The sequence below is a fragment of the Cryptomeria japonica genome, chromosome 10 (assembly GCF_030272615.1).
Source record: "Cryptomeria japonica chromosome 10, Sugi_1.0, whole genome shotgun sequence".
Classification (NCBI taxonomy): domain Eukaryota; kingdom Viridiplantae; phylum Streptophyta; class Pinopsida; order Cupressales; family Cupressaceae; genus Cryptomeria; species Cryptomeria japonica.
The window spans coordinates 279441823-279461412 of record NC_081414.1 but is presented as its reverse complement, the minus strand read 5'-3'; the positions used below and the strand labels follow the sequence as shown (position 1 = coordinate 279461412).

General features: G+C 35.5%; 1 protein-coding gene across 5 annotated transcripts in view; it reads right to left on the bottom strand.

The window, feature by feature from the left end:
* Window positions 1–19590, bottom strand: part of LOC131075949 (MADS-box protein JOINTLESS-like) — a 93948-nt gene that overhangs the window by 45302 nt on the left and 29056 nt on the right. For all 5 annotated transcript variants that reach the window (XM_059211987.1, XM_059211986.1, XM_059211985.1 and 2 more), the window contains one exon: window positions 10385–10442. In XM_059211987.1, coding sequence (XP_059067970.1) covers window positions 10385–10442 — 58 coding nt within the window. The remainder of the gene's footprint in view (window positions 1–10384; window positions 10443–19590) is intronic.

Sequence of the window (19590 nt, the reverse complement as noted above, 5' to 3'; positions counted from 1 at the left end):
GGCTGGTGCGTGCGATTGACATGGAGTGTTATACGGTGCTAGGGCTTCTATTGTCGGGTTTTTTGTTGAAGACAAAGATGTCCATGTCTCTATTGCGTGCAGGGGTGTGTGCGGTGTGGCGATGTTTCCTTGGACGACTCTCCCTCGGTGTATGTCTGCTGCTTCCTCGCTGTGGTCTTCCTACGCGGTTAGGGTGTGTGGTTGTGTTGGATGCTATGCGGGTCTTGTTGTGGCTCTTGGTGGTGGGTTTGGTAAGGCTGTGTTGTGCCCCTATCCTGGAAGTTTCTTTTCCCTACTCACGTCTAGGTGTGAGCGGGAAGTTTGGTATCCGGGTGGAGGTATGGTTGCTTGAATCCTTCTTGGGATCTTGGGCTCTTCTTGAAGCAGTCACCGGTGAGGAGGGACCTCAAGGAGATCAGTCTGGACTGGTCAGCAAGAGTAAACATGACAGAAACACATAGATATGATGGAGGCAATGCAGAACGGATAGTTTTATTGCATGAAATTTGATTACATCCAACCAATAACAACCGGGTTACAACATACCGGCACACAGGCTTGGTAGAATAGGTCACAACCGGGACTTTGAATCGAAAGATCTATCTTCTAGGCACAGTCTATCTATCTGATACCCTGATAGATTCTAATTGATTCCATTCTAAAGCATGATCTTACAAATATATATATTGATCCAAAGGATCCAGTCGGCCCAAAAGGGATCAAAACCTGAAGAACAGACCTAACGTGCAAAATGAAAAAGGTCGGCCTCCGCCAAGAGATTCCTTCAAAAATCCAAAGGATGAAATGAAGAAGGTCGGCCACATCCCTAGGAACATCGAAATCAATGCTCAAGGCTCCACAAGCTTCAGAATGGGTTCTGGTAGACCACCAGAATAGGTCTTAGGCAACTGGTAACAAGAAACTGTCATGGAAACCGGTAGCGATATCTTGTCGGAAAGCGATCCAAATGAGATGTAGTCTGAAAGAAAGAAAGATGATTAAGTCTTCAAGTAGAATCCAACTCCACAGCATCTGGTGAGCCAAAAATGGGACACACAGAAAGAAAACTGAAACTACAAATAAAAGAGAAAGGAAAATGTTTTTGGTTGATGCAAGATTGTTGTGAACCGGGGATGCTCCTACATCAGACATCCGGGGTTAATGAAAAGTGAGCCTCTCACTTTGCTGGGGTCAGAGGGAAACCAAGGTGGTCTGCCTCTACCTAAGAAATCCAAGATGAATCTTCAACTGGCCTTCTCTTCCACTTCACAAGATATTCTTTGTACTGACCTTTCCGGGTACTACGCCCAATCCTACTATCCAAAATCTCTTCAATCTGATCCGGTTCCTTTTGGGGCAATTTTTTCTCAAAGTCTACAACATTGTCCTCATTGAATTCTGGTTCATGATACTCATGAAGATCTGCAATGTTGAATATAGGTGAAATACTTAGACTATCTGGTAGCTCCACTTCATATGCATTTCCAGAACTGAAATTTCTCAAAATCTTAGACAGTCCAAACTTCTTCATCGGCAACTTATTATAAGTTCCAACCAGGAATCTCTCTTTTCTCAAATATACCATCACTCCATCGCCAACTTCAAATTCCTTATGTCTTCTCTTCTCATCTACCTTCTCTTCATATTTGTTGTTCATGTCTTCCAAATGTTGTTTAACCTGAATATGCAATGCTGCCATGTGATCTGCAAAATCTTTTGCTTCTAAACTCTTCCGATCTTCATTGCTAATATCTCTCAATTCTTCTATTCCTCTAGGATGCACTCAGGTAACAATCTCAAAAGGTGTTTTTCTGGTACTTCTATTCATTGAATTGTTGTAGGCAAACTCTGCTTGTGCAAGGATCAAATCCCAACTTTTGGTTTTATCTCCCACTAAACATCTCAACAAGTTTCCCAAGCTCCGGTTAACAACTTTTGTTTGTCCATCAGTCTGTGGATGAAAAGTAGAACTGAACTTCAAATCTAGCTTCATCTTCTTCCAAAGTGTTCTCCAAAAATAGTCAACAATCTGAAACTATGCTCTTAGGTAATCCATGCAATCTCACCACTTCCTTGAAAAATAGGTCTGCTACATGTAATGCATTTGATGTCTTCTTACAAGGTATGAAATGAGCCATCTTTGGAAATATATCTACTACCACAAATATAGTATCATTCCCTCTTGATGTTTTAGGCAATCCAAGTACAAAATCCATGCTTATATCCTCCCAAGGTCTTACCAGTACTATCAAAGGTTTATACAATCCCACATTCTGACTACTACCTTTTGCAACTTGACAAACGCTACAACTCTGCACATATCTCTTAACATCCTTAAGAATCTGGGGCCAAAAGTACTGCTCACTCACCAATGCAACTATTTTGTCAATGCTAAAATGTCCAGCTAAACCTCCACTATGTTTCTCTTTTATTAGGTTCTCTCTCATAGAACTCCCTTGAATAACATCTCATCCTGAATGAAATAATCCAACCATTTGCTCCTATCAATCATAACCAGTTCTCTACATGCTTTCCAAGGTTCTGCAAAATTCGGGTCTTCACTATACAAGGTCTTCAAATCTTCAAAACCTAATACTTTCACTCTCATTTCTATCAACAAATTCCTTCTCCTACTCAATGCATTAGCAACTTTGTTAGATTTCCCACTTCTATGTTTCAACACAAAGGTGTAACTCTACAAGAATTCTACCCATCTCATATGTCTCTGATTCAATTTACTCTGACTGTTCAAATATTGCAAAGCTTGATGATCTATATACAACACAAACTCCTTAGGCAACAAGTAGTGTCTTTATTTCTTCAAGGCTTGAACTATGGCATAAAATTCATGATCATACACTAAATATCTATTCTGGGCATCATTCAATTTCTCACAGAAATAACCTACTTCTCTCTCTTCTTGACTCAAAACTACTCCTATTGTTGTTCCACTTGCATCACAATCCACTTGAAATACCTTATTGAAATCCGGTAAAGCTAACACAGGTTTCTCAGTCACTTTTTGCTTCAACAATTCAAAACTTTTGTTTGCTCTGGTGGTCCACTTAAATTCCTTTCGATCTCCTCTCATGGTCTTAGTCATAGGGTTACAAACTGGACTGAAATTTTTGATAAACTTCCAGTAAAAACTAGCCAATCCATGAAATGATCTTACCTCTCCAATGCTTTCTGATGTAGGCCACTCAACATTGGTTTTCACTTTCTCAGGGTCCATCTTCAAACCATCCTTTGATATCACAAATCCTAAATAGACTAGCTCATCCTTCATGAAAGTACACTTCTTGATATTGATCAACTTTTCTTCTCTCAACCTCTGTAAAACTTGTCTTAACTGCAAAAAGCTCCTTTTTTGTTCTACTAAAAATCGGAATGTCATCCAAATACACAATAACAAACTTACCTAAGAATTTATTCAATACCTCATTCATCAGCCTCATGAAAGTGCTCAATGCATTAGTCAATCCAAAAGGCATCACCAATCATTCATATAGTCCTTCATTTGTCTTAAATGTTGTCTTCCACTCGTCACCTTCTCTGATCTCGATCTGATGATATCCACTCTTCAAATCTATCTTTGTAAAGTATTTTGCTCCACTCAAACAGTCCATTATGTCATCCATCCTAGGCAAAGGAAACCGATATTTCATTGTGATCTTGTTTATTGCTTTTGAATCGGTACACATCCTCTATTATCCATTCTTCTTAGGTGCTAATACTACTGGTACTACACAAGGGCTCAAAATCTCCTTGATCAAACCCTTCTTCAACAGCTCGTGCACTTGTTTATTTAGTTCTTCATTCTCTGTCGGTGTCAACCTGTGTGCAGCTATGTTAAGCAAACTAGCTCCGAGAACCAAGTCCATCCAATGACTAATACTTCTAACATGTGGCAATCCATCATGTACATTATCTGAAATGATGTCCTCATATTCTATCAGCAAATCTCTTATATGTTTTGGGTGTTCTCCTTCTAGTTTCGATGTCTCGGTCTTCTTAGGAATTAAGGCAAGACACACATTCTCATGTCTCAGTCGAACCATGAATTTCCTTCCATCTACTAAACAGATTATGGTATTTGTACAGACTTCACTCTTCAAAGGTAACAAGGTTTGATTCATCCCATTGGCCACAATAGTGTATGTATTCTTCCTCACATCATGTATTGCCTGTCTATCAAACTACCAAGGTCTTCCCAATAAAAGATGACAAATATCCATAGGCATAATATTACACAAAACTTCATCATGATAATTCCCTATTTTGAATTTTACCAAACATTGTTCACTTACTAACAACTTACGTTCATCCTGAATCCATGCTATCTGATAAGGCTTAGGGTGTTTCAATCTCTCCAATTTCAACTTATTCACCATCTCTTCTGAAACAAGATTATCAGAACTACCACTATCAAGAACAACTTTACATCACTTATCAGATACCTTGCATCTGGTCTTGAACAGATTCTTCCTTTGCAATGGTTCTTCATCTCCTCTGGTGTGACACAAAGCTCTCCTCACCATCAACAGTTCTCCATCTTCTGGTTTACTGTCTAGCCCGATGGGGTTTTCTTCCACCACTGCTACTCTTCTAGTAGCCTATGTCTTCTTACATTTAAATGCATGGTGTCCTTCTCCTCTACACTTAAAGCAAGTTTCTTTAAATGTCCTCTTGTCTTGTCTTCCAAAGTTCTCATTTCAGCAACCATCCGGTTCTCTCCTCCGGTAGAAATTTCTATCATCCTTCTAGTACGAATTACCTTCTTTGCTCACTTCCTTGTCCTTATTCTAATTTATATTGGTTCCTCTTCCTCCTTGAAATCTTCCTCCGGTAAACCTTCCACCTCTGTTCATGTCTTTTGTTCAATTTCTCTTCAGCCTTTAGTGCATACTAGTAAGCCTCTTCAACACTCTCCAATTTGATCATATTGAGTTCATCTTGTATAGACATTCGTAATCCATTCAAATATCTTGCAATTTGTTCAACTTCATCATCAATAGTCCAGATCTGATGTTCAATTTGTAAAATGCTTTGGTGTACTCCTTCACACTAGATTCCTTCTATCTCAGGTTATGCAATTTCTGAAAAAAATCCACTTGATAAATCACCGGGACAAACTTTGATATGAACTTAGCAATCATCCGATCCCATGTCTCGATCTTTTCTTTACCTCTTCTTTGTCTATAAACTTGCAAATGCTCCCACCAAAGAGATGCATGACCTTTCAACCGAGTACAGGCATATTTCACTTTCCTTGCTTCTGTAGTGTTTTCAAAATAAAAATACTTCTCCATCTCCGAGATCCAATCCATCAATTCATTTGAATCTAAATTCCTATCATATTCCGGTGGGATAAAATGAGGTTTAGTGTTTGCCCTACTCAAAACCCTTAAAAACCTTTCTTCATCTGGATCAACTGCCTATAGGTTTACTCGTTATGCCAAGGCTTCTTCTCCTTCATCTTTGCTTACATCTTCAATATGTCAGCCTCTTCTCTGGGTTGTCTCCACAGCTTCTAACCGGGCTGCTATTCCTCACAACAGGGTCTGCATTCCCACGCGCTCCATTATTCCTAGTTCCTCTTCGCGCCATTGATTCACGCTAGTTCTCTGCAATTGCAGGTCGGATCCGCAATCTGCCACCCTACAACAAAAATTCAAGACACGCAACCTCCGGAACAAAACTTTGCTCTGATACCACTTGAAGTAGTCACTAGTGAGGAGGGACCTCAAGGAGATCAGTCAGGACCGGTCAACAAGAGTAAACACAACGGAAACACACAAATATGATGGAGGCAATGCAGAACAGATAGTTTTATTGCATGAAATTTGATTACATCCAACCGGTAACAACCGGGTTACAACATACCGGCACACAGGTCTAGCAGAATAGGTCACAACCGAGACCTTGAATTGAAAGATATCTTCTAGGCATAATCTATCTATTTGATACTCTGATAGATCCTAATTGATTCCATTCTAAAGCATGATTACAAATATATATATATATATATATATATATATATATATATATATATATATATATATATATATATATATATATATATATATATATATATATATATATATATATATATATATATCGATCCAAAGGATTCAGTCAGCCCAAAAGATATCAAAACCCGAAGAACAAGACCTAACATGCAAAATGAACAAGGTCGAGCTCCGCCAAGAGATTCCTCTGAAAAATCCAAAGGCTGAAACGAAGAAGGTCAACCACACACCAATGAATATCAAAATCAACGCTCAAGGCTCCGCAAGCTTCGGAATGGGTTGTTGTAGATCACCAGAATAGGTCTCAGGCAACCGGTAACAAGAAACTGTCATGGAAACCGGTAGTGATATCTTGTCGGAAAGTGATCCAAATGAGATGTGGTCTGAAAACAAGAAAGATGATCAAGTCTGCAAGTAGAATCCAACTCTACAGGATCTAGTGAGCCAAAACTGGGACACACAGAAAGAAAATTGAAACTACAAACAAAACAGAAAGGAAAATGTTTTTGGTTGATGCAAGATTCTTGTGAACCAGGGATGCTCCTGCATCACTTCTCTCCACTCAGGTTGTCTTTTTCTCTTGGAGTGGGTCTTATTGTTATAGGGGGCCTTTGTGTGGGAGGTTTTCTCCACCCTGCAATTATACTTTTTCAGGAATCCTCTTGATTGTTGTGGGTGGGTCATTTTTTTTGTTTTTTTCAAGAGGTTCTCTATTGAAGTTCAAGTTTTTATCTTTCCGCTTTTCTCAGACTGACCTATAGAGGTGGATCATTCTTCTATTGAGGGGAAGAGTGGTGGGCTGAGTTTTGTTTGATGGATGTTGCTGGGGGCTTTGGTTGCCCTATTTTTTGAGGCTCGCTACTTGAATGCTTCTCTCTCCTTGTTTCTAGGTTTCTATCACTTTTCTCCTATGGAGGTGGAGATTTTGGTGGATCTTTCCTACGTGGAGTCTAACTGGTTTATGCCTCTTCTCTTGCTGATGGTTTTGGGAGCCTTTTCAAAACCCTTTTGTCCAGCTAAGCATTATGGTCTTGTTTCTTGGTTGCTGGACTTTGTTTGGTGGTTTGAAGCTATAATCTTTTTGCTGATGGTATGCGTCTCTTCAGCCCTTATAGAGGTGGGTCCCTGTCTTATTGAGGTGGAAAGGAGCTTTCCTGGATGAGTGGTTACTATCAGATGCTTTGTGTTTGTTGGCTTCATTCAGCTGGTTTTGGGAGCCATTTCAAAACCCAACTTGAAGGTTTGGGGAGCCTTTCAAAACCCTCTAGTTATAGATTATTTCTTAACACTTATTTTTTTGGATCTTGCTTGGGTCATGGCAGGTTGTGGGAGCCTTGTAAAACCCATGGATAGGCTGAATGCTAGCAGTTTTAAAGGGCCCAGTTTGGTCAGTCTTTGGTGGTTAGGAACGAGCTTTGTGGTTTGTGGCTTGATGATATTGCTTCTGGTTAGGGGAGCTGGTAAAAACCCTGGTTGGCTGAGGGTGCCTAATTTACCCTCACTATTGTTTGGTCCTTTTCCTATGGAGGTGGACAAATGCTTATTTGGTTGGGACCTGACTTTTAGATGGATTTTCTCTAATGGTTTCAACTTGTGGGTTGTGGGAGCCTTGTAAAACCCATGGACAGGCTGGATGCTAGCAGTTTTAAAGGGCCCACTCTGGCCAGTCTTTGGTTTTGGTTAGGAATAGGCTTTGTGGTTTGTGGCTTGATGATGTTGCTTCTAGTTAGGGGAGTTGGTAAAACCCCTGGTTTGCTGAGGGTGCCTAATTTACCCTCACTATTGTTTGGTCCTTTTCCTATGGAGGTGGAAAAATGCTTTGTTGGTTGGGACCCGATTTTCAGATGGAGTTTCTCTAATGGTTTCAACTTGTGGGTTTTGGGATCCCTTTCAAAACCCATAATGTTGTTGGTTGTGGGAGTCAATTCAAAACCCAATTCAAGTTGTGGGAGCCTTGTAAAACTCATTAATTAGGTTATGGGTGCTTGTAAAAACCCTTGGTATCTGTTGAAGGTTAAGGGAGCCTTGATAAAACCCTTGTGCTAGTAAAAGGTTTTGGCCTTTTCCCTTTTTAGCTAGAATTCATTGGTATCTCTTTGTTGATAGGTTGTTTTTAGGTTGCTAATTATCTCTGATGTATCTTTTGCAGCTGTCTGTTTTGGGTTTCAGATCTTGGTAAAATCTGAGAGTTCAGGTCCCTTCAAAACATGTTGTAAGGGGTTTCAGGTCCCTTCAAAACCTGTTGCAAGGGGTTTTGGGTCCCCTCAAAACCTGTTTATCTTAATCAAAAACTAACTTTTCAAATGTCCATTAACTCATGATTTATTTATTTATTTTGCAAATAAGAAATCTATCTCAAGGTTTTAGTTGCATACCTTATAACTTACTAATCCTCCAATGGGCTTTCATTTTCGTTTGACTCTATTTATTTATAAATAAAAGAGACTTATCAAGTGTAGAAACAAAACATGCTTATTGTAGTGTTATAAATTGTACACCCTTAATTAAGTTTGTCCAAGTCCACGCTTAGGTTAGCACCCCCCTTTGTGTGTCCTATTGCATCTTGCATTTATGAGGCTCCTTTATACATTTAATTATTAATTTAATTAAATCTAAAGTCCTCTCTCATCAATTCACATATTATAAAATTGGGCCCTTAACCCTGACCGCATCCTTTTTTATTTTATTTTACTTAATCCTAATAAAGTCCTAATTCTCATCTTCAAGGCATATTTTTGCATATCTAAACCACCTTGGATTGACATACCGTGTTGGATTTGACTTTACAATCATGATATCTTGAATTGCTAGAAATTTGGAAAAAAGTCGGCCAGACCAAAATGGTACCATTCTGGTTCTGACTTTTTCTCCTCAACTTTTGGGAGCTTAATTTGGCAGTATTATAATGTTTAAATCCTTCTTTGTGTCAATTTTCATCAATTATAAGTCATCCTATGATCAAAATTAAAGTTAGGGTTTCATGTATAAAACCTTTTCCTTCCCCTGATTTGAGAATACATTCTCTAGCAATTAAAGGAGATCATTTTTTGAAGTGAAAGTACAGGTTTATGTGAAGTCTTTAATCAACAAATTCATCATTAATCAAGTCTTCATCAACCTTTTTCACCAATCATGGAATCTTAAGAGATGTTGAAGAATAATAAGGAGATCACCAACTATTGCTTAGATTGTTCCTCCCTCTTAGGGTTTGGTATGGTTTCATGTTATTTTCATATCTCTAAGTGAGTTTTTAGATCTATATATCATTCATTTTCAGATTTACATTATTGCTTTAGATCTACATTGCATTTGTGATTTGAAGCATTGCATTTACATTTATTTAGGTCTTTTACTCCGAACATAGGGTAAAACTAAAGTTTACATTTTAGCTCATAGGAATTTTACAAACACATGAGATTCTAGGGCACACACACCTTTCAATATTACATTGGCTATTTGTGGAGGTATAAATCACCAAAACAAGGGGTTTGATTAAGGAAAAACCCTATATAGCCGCATACACACTATTTTTCAAAGTGTAGGTACAGGGACAGTTTTTCATCAGAGATGTCAACTTTCGAAAAGTCTTAATCAATAGTCACAGATCTAGTTTTAGAATTATGACCCAAACGTCTGGGACCGGAGTGCCCAGCGCCTTGCGCCCTGGTCCTAGGACCAAAGAACCCAGCACCTTGGTCCCCCTTTATCAGTTGAAAACTTTGGTAGTTTAGATCTAGAGCACTTTAACATGTAGATTTCCAGTTTCTAGCACAGTACAATAATGGGGACCAAAGTGCCCAGTGCTCTTGTCCAACTCAATTAGGCTCAAATTTCAATATCAAGTGCACATTAGAATTCCCTTATCAGATCTGTACTCCGTCTCTCAGTTTCATTTCTCCATCCAACTATTATTTACTATTGTTCTAGTTGTTTTCATTACTTCTACTAGTTTAGTTTGTTTTCATCTTACATTTGACCATTCCTCTTTCATACCAGAAAATAAATAGAAACCCTAACAGTATTCCTTGACTCTCTTTCATGAGAGGAAGTCAAAGTGAATCGCTTCCTTAGACTCTTTCATATTCCAATGTATGGATGAAAGTGAGATTTGGTCATAAACTACTCGATCCCATTTTTTACCATCACACTTATACTTAAAGAATATATTGATATCTATGTAATGAATTTTCATATATTTCTATTCATTTGTGTCATTTGTATTTAATGAATGAAAAAATTGTAAAATAATTTCTAATAGTAGGTTTGTGATAGCTTGCAAAAATAATAAGCATTCTGTATTAAAATAAATGACTTCTTATATATATATGAAAAAAATGGTTGTGAATATTTACCTCAATATTCAAAATTCCAGTAAAGCTTTCAGAATACTTCTTCAAGATCATCTTCATGCTTTAGAAAAAAAAAAATATTAATATTAAAAAAATTAACTATATATTTTTGAACAAATTAATACACAAATTATTTTTTATGTTAATTCTTAAATAAAAAGTTACACGAGTTTAAACATTAAATACTATCATTTAACCTTTAATAATTGATTATTACGTGAAATAAAATTTATAAAAAAATTTCAAAGAATATATCATAATTTAAAAATATAAAATGATATGAAAACTTCACTTCATCATAAAATTCAATGCTCCAATATTTAAGTTCTACGTACTCTAACCAACTATAAATTAAGTATGAACTTACAATAATTTTCATCATCGAACGTGTAAAATAATATATATTTGATAAAATTTTAATAATAAAATTAGTACTTAGGTAATTTTTCATTTAGTTTTGTATTTATTTTGATGTAGTTGTTTAACAAGTAATAACATATTAATAAGTGGCATACTCATGTGTTAATTTTGATTCATGATTTGATCATTGTCCATATTTATTTATGTTAATTTATATTAATTCTCAAATATTACTTATTTACTAATCATTATGGTTAGTTGTAAGTATTTCCATATATTCAATCCTTACATCGAAATTATCATTTTTCCTAAATGTTTATTTTTAGTGGCTCAAGATCACCTTAGTTCAATTTTGGGATGAGTATTACTGAACTTTAAACTCACAATTCAAATTGTAAGTCTCTCATCCCCTTCTCTAGTTGTCATGATAACTTAAAACATGTTTGTATAGTTCACGCTTCTATTTTATGTCATTGAAAGATATTCAATGTATGATTAATTGGTCTACCTAGGAATACATATAAATAAAGAAATCATTAGCTCATACTTCAATTTCTAATGGGAGCAAGAGTATCATCTACATATAGGCGATATGCATGTTTATAATATATGTTTCCTTTAATGTTGCTCTTTACCATTGATCCAACCTACTAAAAGAGTTTGAACTATGACAACATATTCAAACATCAGGTTAACAAACTCTTAAATAGTCTCTCTAGACACTGCCTTGAAAAACACAAGTATCAATAAGATAAATGGAAGTACTTTACATTATGACATATCATTCTCACATGACACAAATTACATCCATACAGTTTAGATAGTTTTCATGGAAATTAGGACAAAGCCTATACTACTAAGATTTGAATCATATAGTTTTTTTAAGATAATATAGTTTATGATATATCATCAAAATAAGGATACTAATTTTAAACAATAACAAATTGATTCTATGCAAATTTAACACATTTCCTCGAACATAAATTTTAAAATATAGCACACCTAATTCTCATATAATACTCATACATTTTATTGTAACTATTTATCCCAACACTTTGTAACTTTATGCAACCATCTAAAGAGCATTAATCAACTAGAAGAACTATGCACAAGCTTATGGACATCCAATATAACTAGCTCTTAAGGAATAAAAACATGACACAATACATTAAGTAGTATGACCAATGTCAATGGGCCCACAAACCCACTCATTCAAATAAAATGTTGCTTCATCCTCAACAAGTTGTATAACCTTTGAGATGGATTGGGTTTCACCATGCCCATCAGCCTAGTATCAAAGGAAAAGAAATATATTTTGGTTTGCATTGGTTGTGTCGTCAAACGGACAAAATTACAAGCTTTGAGAGTTTCAAGATAAGAAGTTTGACTTCATGTATGGGAATGCATTTTATGATTAGTAGAATCCTAATATATTGTATCTTATTAATGACCATAGTTCATGTCAAATGTTATTTAAGCCTTTATGTATCAATACCAAGTCAGTCAAAGAAAATTATCTCGCTACCACTCTCAATCCAATAAATAGGTCAAAGTCACCAACTAAGAATTACAAAATATATTCATAAACACAAATATGGATAATTGAAACAATTAGGCAACTAATCTACTAAAAGAAATAATGGCCTACAATTTCACATGGAAAGAAAATACATGATTTTCTACATATGAACTAATCTATGGGAAGAAAGTAATTCTTCCCATAAATTTGAGAGTTAAACTCTATGAATTTCAACAAATGCGGGTACAAATATTATTTAAGCATAAAGTGAAATAGTTTTACCGCTAAATAAATTGGATAAACATAATATTAGAATCATTTCAATATGACACGTAACAAAGAAAGACATGGCATGATCATCATATCATATTCAAGAGCATTAAAATAAGAGATTAAGCACTAATATTTGACTCGATATAAATATTTTGAAGGAAATCTACTTACATATCCAACTTATCCCTCTAGATCATTGTTATTTTATTAAAGTAATCTAACTCTTAACTTGAAGAGAACAATAAGAAAATAACACAATCACAGGGAATCTATGATGACAAACCCAAATATACTTGATATATTGAATTAATATGAATAAAAGTGTACAACCTAGACACAACATCGAGGCAGAACCATTAATGTTTTGCAAACTAGCTAATATATGCTCATAGAATCAACTAATTACAATTTACACATTATGTCTATGACTCATCCTCAACACTCTTCTATCCTACTTCTCTAATATAGAATTTCATAACCCTTTAAAAAAAAGAAAGAATGAGAAGATATAGGAATAAGAAGCCTCTAGATCATATCTCCAATTGACACCTATCCCCTTCCCTTTATTTGGTTGTCACAAATATTTCCCTCTTTGCCATATTCACCTTTAATAAATAGCCTTCGTTTTGCTTGAAACAATAACTTTTGTCCTTATTTTTCTTCGCTTTACTCCTCAAGTGAAAATTATTTTCATTTAATGGGAAATATTTGTTTTGTTGCACCTTTACCTTGGACGAAAAAAAAATCCCCTTGGTAAAACCCACTGACTACCATTTATATTTCACCTAGACAATGGTGAAAAATAGAATCATTATTGCATATTACCTATTTTAATTTTGTTGCATTATTACATTTTTACTTGGTTGCAACACATTAACGCTTGAGTAAAAAATGCCCTTTGATTAAAAAACATCATTTCACAATTAAAATTCCTCCTATGTACATTTAAAATTTCTAAACTCTCAAGATATTTGAAATATCATTCGTGACTCCTAGCTTCAACACTCTGTCCTAATTTTGTTTAGTCCATTCTCTATTAACCATGCTCTGTTTTAACTTTTTATAATCTGAATCTACCTACAAAATATTTTTGTGAAATCCTCTATTTATGATACGCTATTCCCTACAACACATATTCTACATTTGTATGATTATTACATTCCCCCCTTTGATGAAAATAATTCCCCATTATTGTCCATAAGCTACTCCAATAGAAACATTTTTAAACCAAAATATTGGTCAACTAGTTAATATTTTGTTCAAAATACCACACTCTGTATTATGTAATTGCGACATATTTTCAGAAAAATGTTGTGCTCATTAAACCTTTATATTGCAACATACTAAATATAGAACTTAATGCAATTGTCGTCATTTTCATAGAATTCTCTTCTCGAATATGCATCAATTGGAACTATTTTTAACAAAACATTATACTAATGTAGGAGCATCAAACAAGTTTTGTTTTTCTTATTTTATTTCATTTTATTTGCGCAAATTCAGTTTGGAGTCAATTTTGGGGATAGTTTTTGGAATGGTGTGAGACGGTTGGTGAAAGCATGATCGATTTGAGAAGACAGAGAGGGAAGTTTGGAAAGGAGTTGGAGAAACAGTGCACAACTGTGAACAATAACTGTGGTCAGGAGAAAAGATGGGAAAAGAGGATTGAAAAGAAAAAGAGAATTAAGAGGAAGGAAAAAAAAAAAAGAGATTGACCTCAATGAAGATAATTTAAAGGTCGAACATACTAGAAAACATCAATAAGAGGTGAATGCTCAAACAGGTCAACAAGAACAAATTAATGGAGAAGTTGAGGAAATACAACTTCAGAGATCCCAAGAACACTTGCATGCAAATACTTGTCACAAGAGATGAATGGAGGCACATAAAGCAAAAAAGCATAAATGTTCTGAAGAAGAAGATTATCATTCAAAAAGGGAATCAATTGAACGAACAAGTACAATACAATCCTTATAAAAAGATAATAGCAACCCTAAAGGTGTGCAACCCTAAATAAACCCTAAAGGGATGATGTGTATTAAATACCTACAATATTTATTAAATGTCTAAGTTTAGCTTAAGCGTAGAGTTTAATAGATTAATAATTAAATAGATAATTATTAGCTAATACAAGATAACTCTAACACCCCCCCTTAAGATGAACTTAGGGAGTAGCTAAAAAACTAAATGCATGAAGCAAAAAATGCAACTACATGATGAAGGCAAATTTGGGTCCCGGCAACAAGGCCTGATGAGGTACCCAATCACAACCAAATCTCTATGAACCGGAGAAATAAAGAAAACCACGTGGGAAAAAACTCTACTCCAAAAAGAGATGGAAAAACAAGAAGAACACCACTGAAGCAGGAAATAGCTGCAAACACTGTCGAAGAGTAACTGCTGATCTAAAGAACCTCCACTGAAATAGAACATGACCAGGTAGAGAAGACTGTAATCTGCATGAGTGCCCTCAAATGGCACTACTCGAATCAGATGGCAAACAAAGGCAAACAACTAAACTCGAAGATATAGATGGCATGAGACACCAAAGCCTGAAGAGCTGATCAATCGAACCAAGGAAGCATTAGAACCAACAGGACAAACCTCCCCATAATGCTGAAAAGGGAGAGGGACAGGTACACTGAAAAGAATGGCCAACAAGAACTACATGATGAAGAACTAGGAACATCAAAGGTGCAGAGAAAGTACATGGTGTCGTGGAAGGAACACTCACTTGACACACATCATGAGGTGAATGTCATGGAATGAACACTCACTAGACAATGGTAGATGGCAAACAAGGCAAACATCAACCCCCCTCATGGCACTTTATAAGTAGTGCACGTACAATTAGGCACAAGAGGTGCAAGATTCCATGTAAACAATGCATGATGACACTTTATCTTAGTGCGTTTGCATAAATACAAGCTACAATGATAAGAAGACTGGAAATAAAAACGAGAACAAAAATAGAGACATCCTACCCAGAGAAGAGATCCTAGGACCTGAAACAACCAAGACATCCACTAGAGTGCTGAAAAACAAAAAACTGAATAAAATATGCATGGAGTAGAATCTGGAAATAAAACTCATATGATTGGAAAGTGCACAGAATAAGCTTTCCAACGATATAAAGTTTTCGAAAAACGAAGTTCGGATGCTTATTTTATGGCTCCCGGAGTGCAAAAATGAGACCCCAATTTGACTGGAAAAAAGCACAGTCAAACAGTAAAATTGGAAAAAATTACCAATATGGCGAGGTCCGGCTCGGAACCAACTTTCTGACGCCTATTTGTTTTCGAAAAAACGACTCCGTATGCCCAAGATATGACCAAAAGAAAAAAAAACTCTACTTTTTGGGCATAAAAAGGGTTTTAAAAAAAAAAAAATTAAATTAATTTTTTTTTTTTTTTGACGAAAATTTTCTGACGCATTTGCAGGTACAGCCGTATGGATTTTTGTGCCTCGTAAAGCATGCCAATGAAAAATCATGGCCTAGATGCACTTGTCACCGAAATAGGTCGAATTATATATCAAAATGAATGGAAATGCCTTTTGGAAGCTAATGATGAGGTTTGTTTTGGCCCAAACTGCTCTAAATTTTTTTAATGATTTTTTTGACAAATTTCTCGAAATTCGTGCCAAAAAAGGCAAAACCAAAGAAAAAATTTTAGAACCCAAAATTGTCAAAAATTGACAAACTTTATATGGAAATGGGCGTTTTGGGGCATTCTGAGCTCAACAATGAGGTCCGTTTGAGCCCAAAATGATCAAAAACAAAACAAATACCCCAGATCCAATATAAAACTCTGAAAAAACTTGAAACCCTCCTCCAAAAAATCTTCTGAAAAATCAAGAACAAGTAGCAGCAGATGTAGGCTCTGATACCATGAAGAAGTTGAGGAAATACAACTTCAGAGATCCCAAGAACACCTGCATGCAAATACTTGTCACAAGAGAAGAATGGAGGCACATAAAGCAAAAAAGCATAAATGTTCTGAAGAAGAAGATTATCATTCAGAAAGGGAATCAATTGAATGAACAAGTACAATACAATCCTTATAAAAGGATAATAGCAACCCTAAAGGGATAATGTGTATTAAATACCTACAATATTTATTAAATGCCTAAGTTTAGCTTAAGCGTAGAGTTTAATAGATTAATAATTAAATAAATAATTATTAGCTAATACAAGATAACTCTAACAATTAACACAAGGAAAGAGAGAAGAGAGAACAATAGGAGGAAGTGTCATTGTTTCCTGAAGAGGAAGAGATAGAGGCGTAAGGAAGAGTGTCATTGATTCATCACAGGATTGGGTGGATTCAAAAGCATTAGCTAAAGGTTGTGTTTGGGTCTATTTTGTGCTAGGTGAACAAAGGCCAACAATTGATGAATAGTAAACATTTTGTAGCTTAATACAGAAATAAAACTTTCATTGTGATTATATGGTTTAAGGATTTATCTCGGGTCTTGTAAAGAACTATTTTGCTACAATATTGTATTAAGTTTCAAAGTTTTCTGTCACATTTAGTAGTTAATGTCATTTCCCTCAGTTCATGTCACTATCATAGAAAGAGATAGTTTGCATTTGTTTGATAGTGGAGTTAGTCAGTCATCATATACTTTTATCGTGTCTAGCATGCTTACTCATTCATTTCACCTTTCATACATGCCAAAACTTCCTCACGAGAAGGGAAATGAACAAACCCATGATCATTTCTTTTTTTATTTGGATAGTTACATTACAATTGGACTTTCTTGGTTTCAACAAATTTATCGAGTTCCCCTTTTATATTCTTTTCCACGGGGATCACCTTGGGTTCTTTTTAAAATCTCCTCTTTTATGGAAACAAGAAATTTTCCAACATTGGTTGCTTTCTTTGGCTTTGCTATTTTTTGCACATAATCTACAACTTTAATGAAAACTTGTGAAAAATCAACCATGAACACTATTGATAAAATTGTGCCACAATCAGGTACATGCTAAAGATATATCCATCGATATCTTAGAGAAGGAATACTATAAAATAATTGGCCAATATAATGCCACTGCCCATAGTGTCTAATGTAGCCAATTCAAATTATCAATGACACCATTAATAGAAACATTAAGAGGCACTAGAATGGATCCATTTTTCCTTTACTATTCTTCTTGTGCAATTTGTTTCTACAACCCAAAGAAATTACAATATCAAGTAATTTGAAATTATCTTTTTTTGGCAGTTTTTGACAGCTTTTAGAATTTTCCATTTTTTGGGTAATTTTTAAACTTATCCAAAAAATCATGAAAACTTCTAAATATTTAAAAATCATAACTTTGACACAAATTTCCATCTTTGTAAACATATCCAAAAAATCATGAAAACTTCTACATATCTAAAAATCATTACTTTGACATGAATTGCCAACTTTCTAAACTAATAACAATCACGAGTTCGAAAAAAACTGAAAAATCAACTTACTAAAGTGTAGGAAAAAATAGAAAATACTCATTTTCAAGCCCTTGCATCATTCTCCTTCGATTGAAAAGAATGAAGCTCCCACAAGTTGTTATCCTCAAACTACTCCCACTTGCCTTTATCAAACTTCTTCAACTCCCCCTTTGTAATCAAGGTGTTATCTACTGGTGATAATCCTTCCCACTATACCAAATACCTATTGAATTTTCCATGTTGAGTGGTAATGATATTCTTGTCTAGTATTTGTGCAATTTTCTCCTTATTCTTATTCAAAATATGGTGTTGCCAATCAACTTCACCTTCACTGTCCTTATCATGAGTCTCACCATGGAAAGCATATAAGTCTAAAATATTAAATACAAGTGAAATATCCAAATGCTCTGGTAGATCTACCTCGTAGGCATTATCATTAATCTTCTTAGTAATCTTGTAAGGGCCAACCATTTTGTACTTCAATTTGTTGTAAGTACCTATGGGAAATCATTCCCTTTTTAGATAAACCATGACTAAATCACCTTTATCCAAAATCTTATTTGTTCTACTAGCATCACCTGCAACTTTGTACATATTATTGCTCATTTCTATCTTCAGTCCCACATCATTTTGTAATTGTTAATGATGCCCAGCATAGGCTTCTCCATCATCACTGATTCTGTTATGAATGGGTAACTATACCAAATCTAACACAGCTTGGGGATTCCTTCCATAGACAACTTGAAAAGGGGACTTTCCTATAGATCTATTTACTAAATTGTTGTAGGCAAATTCAGCTTGAGGTAGTGTCAAGTTCCACTTTCTAGGATTTTCACCAACTATGCACCTTAATAGATTTCCCAAGCTCCAATTTACAACTTCAGTCTACCCATCTGTTTGTGGGTGATAAGCACTACTAAATTATAATTTAGTTCCCATTTATTCCACAAAGTCCTCCAAAAGTGACTCAAAATCTTGGTATTTTTATCAAAGGTGATAGTCCTAAGAACATCACATAATCTAACAACTTCTCTAAAAAATGTCTGCCACCCTAGTTGCATCACTAGTTGTTATAACTATAGTAGTCATTGCACCAAAACATTGACCTGTTAATGCCCGATACAATCATGAGACTTAATGAATCTACGAGATGCAGTTAAGCCATGTCGCAAACCTAAGCGCTATGTTGCACAACACAAGGAGACCAAGGGAGAAAACCTTGCAACAATCTCCCCAGTGCAAGCAAGGGGTTTGAACCCATGACCCAAGCTCTGATACCACTTGTTAGAAACACAGTTGCAGTTGCACCAAAAGATCAACATTTTAATGTCCAATACGACCGCGAGACTTAATGAATTCACGAGAGGCAATTAAGCCATGCCACAAACCTGAGTGCTACGTTGCACAGTACAAGGAGACCAAGGGTGCACACCTTGCAATACTAGTTTTCTTGCAAGCAATAAAATGACAACAACAAAAATAGAATCATTAGCCCATTGTGTGTTTGGCAATCCCAACCCAAAATCCATACTTAAATCTATCCATGGTCCTATAAGTATTGGTAATGGCATATATAATCCTATATTATGTGAGTGTCCCTCAACCCTTTGACAAATTCTACA